Source organism: Misgurnus anguillicaudatus, chromosome 18 (assembly GCF_027580225.2).
Source record: "Misgurnus anguillicaudatus chromosome 18, ASM2758022v2, whole genome shotgun sequence".
NCBI lineage: Eukaryota > Metazoa > Chordata > Actinopteri > Cypriniformes > Cobitidae > Misgurnus > Misgurnus anguillicaudatus.
Window position 1 is genome coordinate 38615093 of NC_073354.2, and position 10896 is coordinate 38625988.

The 10896-nt window shown below is 34.2% G+C and overlaps 2 protein-coding genes across 2 annotated transcripts; both read right to left on the reverse strand.

Moving 5' to 3' along the window:
* Positions 1-97: 97 nt before the first annotated feature.
* Positions 98-1502, reverse strand: psmg4 (proteasome (prosome, macropain) assembly chaperone 4). Its single transcript, XM_055185760.2, has 3 exons — positions 1232-1502; positions 781-856; positions 98-306 (listed from the first exon to the last, which is right to left on the reverse strand). The coding sequence occupies exons 1-3, from the start codon at positions 1412-1414 to the stop codon at positions 185-187; spliced, it is 381 nt and encodes a 126-aa protein (XP_055041735.1). The 5' UTR covers positions 1415-1502; the 3' UTR covers positions 98-184.
* A 1018-nt stretch (positions 1503-2520) lies between these two features.
* On the reverse strand, positions 2521-6600 carry bphl (biphenyl hydrolase like). Its single transcript, XM_055185759.2, has 7 exons — positions 6456-6600; positions 5924-6024; positions 5643-5809; positions 4263-4416; positions 4062-4193; positions 3847-3970; positions 2521-2980 (listed from the first exon to the last, which is right to left on the reverse strand). The coding sequence occupies exons 1-7, from the start codon at positions 6524-6526 to the stop codon at positions 2890-2892; spliced, it is 840 nt and encodes a 279-aa protein (XP_055041734.2). The 5' UTR covers positions 6527-6600; the 3' UTR covers positions 2521-2889.
* Between the last annotated feature and the right edge of the window lie 4296 nt (positions 6601-10896).

Here is a 10896-nt window from a genome sequence, read left to right on the forward strand (position 1 = left end):
CCTCTTGAATTTAAGTTATTCAAGAACAACAATTAAATTAATTAGTTTGCTATAATTCAGATATTTGACTCAAAAATGAAAAATGACCACACAAATATGATGTTTTTATAACAAGAAAGCTTTCTTTTACATTTATTGAGCTATATACAAAACAACCATACAAAAAGTGCACAACAGTGAATGTTTAAAACTTGTGAGGATGAAGTTCCATCTCCTTTTTGATTCTGTTCTCCACCAGCAGCATGAGATTTGAGTCTGTCATGGGTAAATTGTAACTTACAAATACCTGTTTCTTTGTCTTCTTTGCTGAAAATAAAGCCAAAAGACAGATTACGCTATAGAGAAACCAATAATAGCTCTGCTCAAATAGGCAGCTGATGTTGCACCAATCTCGATCTTGGCTCATGGCCTTTGCATCTGCTGATCTTCATCTGTGAGATCGTGAAGCAAATGTAATACTTTTTGGGATGGTGCTATTAAACAGGGATGCAAGTCTCAAGAAAATAAAAGCAGTACAAAAATACACTATCTGAGAAATTTGGTGTTTTAATTCATTGTAGCACTCAAAGCTCTACAAAAGCAGTTAATGAACCCAGTCAAGAGTTACCATCATTATACACAGTACAGATTTATGTCTGCTGTGTTGTTGAACAGTGTTTGTCTGCAGTCTGCCTAAATTTCAGAAAATTTACGTTTATCAAACCACTGATAAACATTACACATTGGAAAATAATGCAAACAACTGAATCTGTTGGTTTATGTTTAAAGAAATGTTCTTACTAAGTCTCTGTGCAAGAGAGCTTGGTGTTGTGTCTGATGTGTCACCCAGAACAAGTGTCGACAGAGGCATTGAATCCTGGAAGAAAAGAAAACAAGACATATATGACGTCATTGATATGATACATGACATCACTTGTCAGCATAAACACGTTTAGAAATTACCATGCAAAATTACCAATACTATCTTTTAATATTTCTGCAGTATATACTATAGTAAATTGTACAGTACGTATATTATAATAGAATAATGCTTTAGTAAAGTACAATTCCTAGAGTAAGGTTAAAAAAACACTCTATTGTCTAGGAATTTAACTACAGTTTAGTAAATATTTTTTATGTGGGCTCTGTGTTGCACCAAACATTTACCAGTAACGTTACTTAAAAAGTTCCATAGTAAAAAGTTTTCTTGATAACTATCTGGTAGTAGCAGGAATGGAATCGCAGAACTCACATATTTACTGTTGATGGACACGGCCAGGTTGGACAGAACCGCATTAGATCCGACCCAGAGGAAGAATCCACCGTCGAACTTCATGACGTGAAAATGTACGTGCTGCTCCAGAATCTTCTCAGAGAAATCATGAACAGTCATGGAGTCAGCAGCTTCGTGAGGACCGCACTCTCCGTTCTCCATTGTTTTTATCTTGATCAAGCTTCACCTGAGAATCAATACATGCATAAATCTAACGACTCATGCTGGGATGGATACGATAGTGAAAGCAAGCACAGACACGTGACACCTGAGCGGGTGAGTAGCGCCACCTACAGGACCGGAGGACGAGAAGCCTTTTAATTGGACACTCTCGTGGAGAGATTTTCCCGAATATATCAATAATATATCAATTTCTCTTTATATAAAATGAATGAACTTTAAGCCGGTCACCGGTGTTAAGGTAGTTGTTATGCACACAAAATGTTTCATTTGAAAAATAACAGTTTTGAAAAACAACCCTTAAATAATAGTAGTAATAATAAAAAAATTAAAGAAAATATTTATTGTATTTAAATATCTACTTTAATATCTATTACAAGTGTGCAGAATAAATAGCAAAAATTACTTCTATACAAGCGACATATAATTAACCCTTAATCAGTGTTCTAAAAGGATAAAGTTTTTGGTCTTTGGGATCTGATTGACCCCAAACATTTAAAGAGTGATTGCATAAGGAAATATACATTTTTATATGGAAAACTATATATCATTCTTTTTAATTTACTTCTCAACAATACATTTATGCTGTGTTTTGTGGAAATGTGGATGTTTTTCACTGCACAATACTTAACTAGGCCATAAATTGGCTAATGAAAAAAAGATTTTTTAAAGAATAAATCACTTAAATGTCGATCTTAATTAAATGTAAATTATTTTTGGACATTGCTCTATGTGTTAGGGATAGAATACTGACATCTGCTGTTTTGTGGAAAAACCTTGCAGTGAACACATATATCCAATAGAGGTCCATGGGGACTCATTTCATTTTCACCTTTTTTCTTGATGCTTCAACTTCTCCTCACAATAATATATATTTTGTGAACACAAAATTAAACATTCTGAAATACATTAAAAAATCTGTATTTTGTGTGTATGAGATGGAAAGTTTGTTCCACTTTTATGCTCCAGGACCAGACCTTGGTTTATATGTAGACATTTTCAGATTTATAATGGATTTACTTTACTCATTTTTTCATTCATCAAAATGTAATTGTTTTTCACACACCTTTAAAAAGAACAAATCAAGCCTAGTTATTTTGTGCATGTTTAGATAGATTATTTAGGAAAAGTCATAGAGTTTCATGCCCCTGAGATGAAGGTAACAGTTTAAAAAAAAATGAATGAAAAGTCTGATTAAGGGTTAAGAAAGCATTTTGTCTTAAGAGCCAACAATGAACACAGTATACATTTACATTATGCATTTGGCAGATGCTTTTATCCAAAGCGACTTCATGCATCACAATATAAATATATATTTAATCCATATGTGTTCCCTGGGGATCGAACCCATGACCTTTTGCACTGCTATAGAGCAATTCAATACAAAGCCATGTTCACAAGTAGGGCGTTGCAGTCTGTAGATCACCGAGTGTTTGAATCTTTATTTATCCACTCATTCAGTCATTCAGAAATTCCTCCACCAGTGTGTTAAATTCACTGGTATAACGCAAGTGCAAATTATGTTTCCCATCTGGTATGACATGCAACCTGAAAAACAGAAACAATTAGCAAAGCACTTAATAAACAAAAGATTTAGCCTAGACTTTCTAATTTTGTAATATAATTAATAAAAATTAATATTAATGTAGCAAACATTATGCTGTAAAAATTTTTTTAAAAATCCACAAAATGTATATAAATTACAAAGAGTTGCAGGGATGACGTATTTATAGGCAAAACCCATAGCATTTTAGCACTTTCGGTTCTCTCATCCTGAAGTCAGTGAGTTTTTTTATTGAGTTTTGGTACATCTTGGGTTAACGCAAGCTTAAAGATATTTTCACGTTTTAGTCTACGACATAAAACACATCAATAATTAGCCCACCTTTTCAATTTTTATGTGGGTTTAAACTACGGATGCTAACAAGTTGCTGCATGGGATACAGATGTTGTCTGGAACTTTAAACATCATCACACAAAGAACAATCTCAAAAACAAAACAACAAGGGCATAAATCCCCAAAAATAATATTTTCTTGTTTACATATTTTTAAAGGTATTTAATAAAGTTTGGAGTCGGAGTTTTCATGGTGATGACTAGAAGTTGAGCGTCCATGGTGTAGTTCACTTATTAGGTTAGCTTTTAATTTCTATAGTAAATGCCCTTAAACTTTCATAAAAGATGTGTTCTTATGTGAAGATAATCCTGATTGATGAAACTTGTAATTTTTATAAACTTTTGTTGATCGGAAAGCTTATTTTTTACAACAATTCAAAAGCTCATGAAAAAGTCCCATGGTTGGATGTCATCCCTGCAGCTCTCCACTGATAATTTGCATAAAGATGAACATAATATTAGTATACTATAAGAAAAGATTAAACATGATAGACTTTTTTTATTTTTGGCTTACTCACTTTGAATCTTTGATGTTTTTCAGAAGGTATTGTGGGTGAAAATAGGGGACGACAGGATCTTTGGCCCCATGTACAATCAGTGTAGGACAGTAAATTAAGGGCAACAACTCTGTGCATATGTTACCTGGACATTAACATGACATTAGTGAGATTTGTAAGGTGGTACGAGAGATCATAGAACAATCTATAAACGCGCATACATCTATAAATCTCACCCTGTGGATTATGTGCAAACTGTCTCATGGCATCGACCCATTTCTCCCAGGTTTCACGAAAGTACTGAGCACCGTACATCTCCTCCATCGGCCGTCTCATTCGCTCACTCCATAATGACACGTCACGAATTGCTAAAACACAGATGTGCTGTAAGTGTCTTTGATGTTCCCTATATGAATGTTTAGGTACTTTTACCTTACATTGATAGATCTGAATGTCTTCCTCTGAGACGTAGGCGTTGGAGCCCCAAACCACTAATTTATTAATGAGGTCAGGATTTAACGCAGCCATTATCAAAGCAGTAATACCACCATCACTCCATCCTAACAGAGAGAAACGAGTAAAACCCAAAGCCTAGAAACAAATGAAGACAGAGAATTACACTAACAAAACACAATACCATTGTACAAAAGTACAAAATATGTTCTCGATATACAATGATCTACGTATACAGCAGTTTGGTTGTTTTAATACCCTGATGATGGCACGTTTGGATATGAGTAAGTGTTTTTAAAACATAGCCAATACAGGGATTTTTAAATATTACAATTTCATACGAGAACATGGGGATAGGGATATATGCTATGTGCAATACACACAGGGTGCGATTTGTGGAAAAAATTTTTATTTATGAAAATAAATAATGAAACAATTAGGCTAAAGGCCATGAGCTAGACCACTTCTTGAGATAAGGGATACCTGTTTACTTTTACTGCACAGCTCTCACTAGCTGCATTACCCTTCAAATTGCGCCAATTGAAGTAGCAAATTGAAAAACTCTCATAGATCGCAAAAATGTTTTGCTAATAAATTTTGTCCCCACCAGGGATTAAAAATAATTCATCAGAGGCAGGGATATAAAAACCAGAAGGGGGATAATCCCCCCTATCCCCCAGCCAGCAAATTGCACCCTGAATACACACAAATGCACTGTAACTACATTCTTAAAAATAAAGGTGCTTCACAATGCCATAAAACTCTTTCTGTTTCAAAAAATGTAGTAATAAATGGTTCTTCAGATTAGGGCTGTCACGATTATGAAATTTGGCTGGCGGTTAGTTGTCTAATAAATTGTGACCGTTATGACAATTCATTCATTTTTTTGTTCATGAAAAATATTTCACACATCATTGTAATCATTTAAATGAAATCTTTTTCAAGGTTTACCTGGGAGTATACATTAATACACATAACACATATTTAAAAGTAATTATTTAATACGTATATTTTTTCAAAACTGAAATTTCCTGATAAGAAAAAAAACAACTGGAAATAAAAATGCAATCAAAATAAACTATACCAGGACAGGCCTTAAATAATAGCCAATTCTACTAAGGTCACATTAGTACTGGACCACATGCCTGTAGCTGCAAAAAAAAACATCCTGCAGCTCCCCCTTGTGTTTTTTAGAGAGATATGCAATCATTCTGGTGATCTGAAATAATCACGATGAGGTCAAACAATCACGACGATGAGATGATTATTTAATCATTGTGACAGCCCTACTTCAGATTATAAAAAAGTAAAAAAAAAAAAGAAAAGAAAAAACACTGATTGAAACCAACTCCTTCCTCTCATACTTGCATTAAATCCACTGCATCTTTGGCATCTCTTTGGAAGAAATCAGCAGGAAAGTCTCTGTCAGGAGGACGCGATCGCCCGTATCCCCTCGGGTCCCACGCCACCACCGTAAATCGACTCTTGTTTAGTTTCTCAAGCTGAGGGCCAAAATCAGTCAGTCCACTTCCTGAAAACACACACAATACCTAGAAGAAAATAACATGATCCCACCTGTTGTATGTAAATGTTATGATGTTTATCTTCCACTGAACCATTAATATATTATGAGTAAGATAAAGACCTAAAGCTCCGGGCATCAGCAGTAGAGCGTGAGAGCCCTGTCCTGTGTACTGATAGAAGAGATTTACTCCATTTATTGACTTCTTCCCAGAGATACACATGCTGTGAGACATGAAGTATACATGTTACTAATGTTTCAGCTTTAAAAAATAAAATCAATACATTATTGCTTGCATATAGAGAATGAAGATACTGCTAGTATATCTACTCTAAAAGTTTTTGTGAGATTCAGCCCATGAAAAGAGAGCTACTAAAACTTTCTACAATGCCACCCCACCTCCCATGTATGCACACGCATGCACATGAATTAACGTACATGCACGCGCACGCATATGCACATAGTAAGATTGCATGTTCGCATATTGATTTAAAAGAGCAAATGATTTACAGGTCAAACAATTAAAACAAGTTATGTTTACTGTGAAATCAATCAATGACAAAATACAGTAAAAAGACATATAATAAAAGCATACATTGATTTATCTGCACTCTTTAAACTAACACGCATTTAAAATCATGATCTAAAGTTTTACCAATAAAATCTTCGCTGTATTAAACATCTGAACACGCGCTGTCGAGCTAAGTAATAAGTAAAAGTCGCCATTGCGCGAAAGTGCGAATGTGAAATCTGCGATGTGCTTTTGGGATGAAGGACAAATCTTGTATTTCCCCTTGGCAGATTCCACACGTATTGACGATTTTCTTTCATTCTGAAATGTGTTTGATTTTATTTTACGGATTTACTTTGCCTGCCTGTTTTATATATTTTGCATTCACATCAAATCACAACATTATTGCTTCTTCCGTATTGTAGAAAAATGTAAATCATTATTAGATTGCATTTATTTGATGTGGCTGCATTTGAAGCTCTGGAGAAGATGATAAGCGTGTTTCACTTCCTAGTGGCTCAAACCCTGAAAGTCAAACTGGTCTGCCGAGGGTTTCAATAACACTCATCTGTTTGTTCATATAATGCACACACACGTACGTGTCTGCCCACAGGTGCAGTAATATGTGGGGGTGTCCCCTATCAACCCCCTGAGGTTGATCATTCAGGGACAGGGCAGTGGAATGTTTACATATAAGTGCATGTACACTAGTGAGGGCACGGGGAACTTAAGGGGATTTTTTATGTCATTCTCATAGTCTTTAACAGTATGACAAAGTTTGACCCCGGAATGCATCAGCAAAGTGGATGTGATGCATGTTTGACATCAAATGTGTTGGAAATGAGCCAATGCTCATTTCAAAATTTGCTATATATAGGTCTATACGTCCCCTTTTGCTTCAAGCTGGCATTTATGATCAATGTTTTCCAGAAGATTCTGAGAATGTTGAACACTTGAAGAACATCTCATGTAGGCCTACTTCATAAAATAAATAAGTGATGAAATCTGATAAACTGTAAGGAAGGTCACATGCAGAATGGGGTCATGGCTAATGACCTATAGGGCAAATGTCTTATGTAATCTATATCATAACCTTTTATCTTTTGTTTTTATTTACATTACAAAAGATTTTCAGATGGATTCAAACTGGTTATGTTTGCACTTAATACTATGAAAATTTATAAAATATTTACAAAATATTCACTCATGTACAGCTCAGTGGTAGAGCTTTGTGTTAGCATCATAAAAATATCATAAAAATAGTACCTTGTAAAGTCACTTGGATAAAAGTGTCTGCCAAATGCATAAATTAATTTATTAAATAAATATGAAATATTGAAATGTCTTATATGCATATAATAATTTTGGGGGGAAAGTGGTGAGTAGATTTTAATCTATTAATTTTTAATCTAAACCAACCCTCCTACACATTGATCAGGTAATAGTATGTTTCAAACCAATATATAAACTTTGAATCCCTAAATGACAATTAATCATTCTTGTATTTTGTATTTACTGTATTAAATCTGATCTGGAGTCAGTTTATAGGCCCAAAACCCAAACCTAACCCTGAGAACATCTGTCCAAGTAAAACAGGCTTTGGCTTCCTCTTGCAAACCCTATTTGATTAGGACATTTACTGTTTCTTGCTTTTGGGACAAGATGTTCAACTCTTTTAGCAACATTGGTTTTCCGGTTTGTCTTTCAGTTCAAATAAGAAAAGCCTGTGTGTGTTTTTTTGGTATATGTGAAAGAAATTGGCAGCAGATGTTGCAGGATTTTAGGAGAGAGGGGGGTAAAGAGGTCTGTTACCGGGCAAAAATGTTTGAATTTAGCAACATGACCTGATGCTGCGATTGGTTGAAGATGTATACAGTGCCTATGTGATGATGGACTGCGGTAATGATCAGATGTCTGATCTGGAGATTTATCATTAGATTTATCAGATCACTGCTGTGCACTTGTTCAACTTGAAAAGCAATGCAACCTGGAAAAGTTTATTTTAAATAAGTGTGGAGAATAAGTCAGCTGGCTCCTAAAATGCTCATTAGCATTTGTGTTTTGTTTTTATTGTGCATTTATATGCTCTGTACATGCATAATGCATAATAAACATGCAGAATTGTAATATCTTTATTTTTCTGTATTATAAAATCCCAATATTCCTGCAGCTAATCTCGTTAATGTTGTTTAAAAGCATCACACCTCGTGCAAACATTAAACTTCAGTGAGAAACTTGCTAACTGCATGTGCTATGAATATGAATGAGATCTCAATTCACACAAATGTGGGTTGTGGCAGGTGAGTTGTGGGATTATTTTTTCAAGCAATCAGAGTTAAAAGTTTCCTAAAACTTTTTGAGACGTACACTGAAGGATATTTTGAAAAATTAACCTTTAATTTATTGTGATTATGATGGAGAAGAATTTAAACGGTTGCAAGCAGGTCATTGACAAAAAGAGCTAATCTTAACAAACTGAATCCAGTCAGTAAACCGAGAATACTGATGACAAAATACATTCTGAAACAAATACAGTGAAAGGTTTGAGTGTTTCACAAGAGAAATCCAAACTGAAAAACAAACTTTCCCTGTTTTCAGCGAGGAAAAAATATTACATCATTGAGGAGTGTGACATGAGCCTGTGACATTACCCAGTAAGCAATAGCCATCCATTCACTGTCTAGGTTAACCAAATAGTCCAGCTTTAAGTAACCCACTTCTAGTCAAAATAAACTTGGAATTTGGTCGTTTTTGCCATAATATTTTGTGAGATGTCTGATACTCCATCATGTAAGCAAAGTCAACAGTGACAACAAGCTGTTTGCTGTCATTTATTAATTTATTTTATTTTATTTCATTTATTTTTAGACGTCTATAAAATTTTCACTGCCAGCCCAAATTTGGCCTTGTTTTAGCCGAGACGATCTGGTGTGACAATGATCTTGCAGATGTTGCACAAAGACAAATATTACATAAAAAATAAAGTTATATCTACACAAACCATGCGAGTTTCATGCAGTGTTTAACATCTATTGCATGAAAGTCATTCACATGGGTCTATGTTTATGTGTTTGATGCTGGAACACATGAACTGTTTAAATGTGTAAAGTCATGGGTGGAAATACACGTATGAACATATTGTGTCATCTATGTGTGTGCGCGCCAAAAGTTTGCTGAAACACAATGGTTGGGTATATGATGGTTGGTGTTAGTCTCTGAATGAAAACAATCTTTCGTAACTTTCATCTTTTCTCACTAGGAACCCAAAATCTTTCAGTTTCCTAAATCAATCAAATCTATTTCAGATGAAAACAAACTGAACAACAACAAAACAGTTTGCATGAAGAGAAAACAAAAAGATCAAAGTTATTATCTGTAAATGAATCATAAGTTACACAAATGTTTCAATGTGACATGTCAGGACAGTTTCTAATCATCTGATATATGATTGTATGTGAAAAATGCAGCATGAAGTTGAAACAACTTGGTTTTGCAAGTTAATTCAACATACTATTTTAAGTTTTGATTTAAAAAAGTTGAAATTGTTTAACTTAATTTGTTAAGTTAAAGTAATATAAAAATATATATGTTGATTTGACAAAAATGCAGCATTTTTTTACATTGTGTAAAAAAATAACCATATAAATATTTATATTGCATAAGTGCACACAACATTATTGATTATCAAATAGATAAATGCATTCATTTGTTGATTAATAATTCAATAAAACCCCACAAAAGTTACTTTTTACACGTCATTTGTCAAGTTGTATCTTTTAAGGGACGCATTATATATTTTTTATGACTTTTGATTAAACTAGAATTGCGATGTCATGACTCAACAGTTTTTTAAGTTTCATCCTGTACAGATGAGTTCAGATTTAGTTAACAGGTGGTGATTTTACAGACAGCAGGATTCATTTGAATATCCGACCGTCAACCACAACTGTGACAGATTTCTGGGAAAATGAGTATGCATGCTTAAGTCTGTGCACAAAAATGTTATAAAACTGACTTTGGTTAGGAACCGTAGATGAAATAAAGAGCTGCTAAAATCAAGTGCATATGACAATTCAATGCACTTAATGATCACAACGTTAACTTAAGTGCATCAAACTAGAATTATAACGAAATTATATAAGCTTCTCCACCAAAAGAAAGAAGAGAGGTGAAAAAGCATTGTGTGTATGTGTGTGCGTGTGTGTGTGTGTGTTGCTGAGTAATCTTATAGTCCCAGAGGACTCAACTTGAAGTCCAGTCATATCATGATGATTTTGTACATTCACAGGTGCACAACAGCACTAAATCTGCTCGGTCATTTCTATTCAGATGAGGGGAATTTGTGACTTTAACTGTTGCATTGAGGTTCTCATCATGCCTGAACAATTAGAGAAATGACTCCTTAGTTTACCTCTCAACTAATAATAAAATCAAATAGTGCTTATAAGCACCTTCTAAATTCTTATTTTTGCAGTGTTGCAAAGCTTTACAGCAAATGAATACAGTAATAATAAAGAATAACGTCAATATTTATGATAAAAAGAGAAATCTTCATCTAAAATAAAACTTTATGAAATTTATAGAC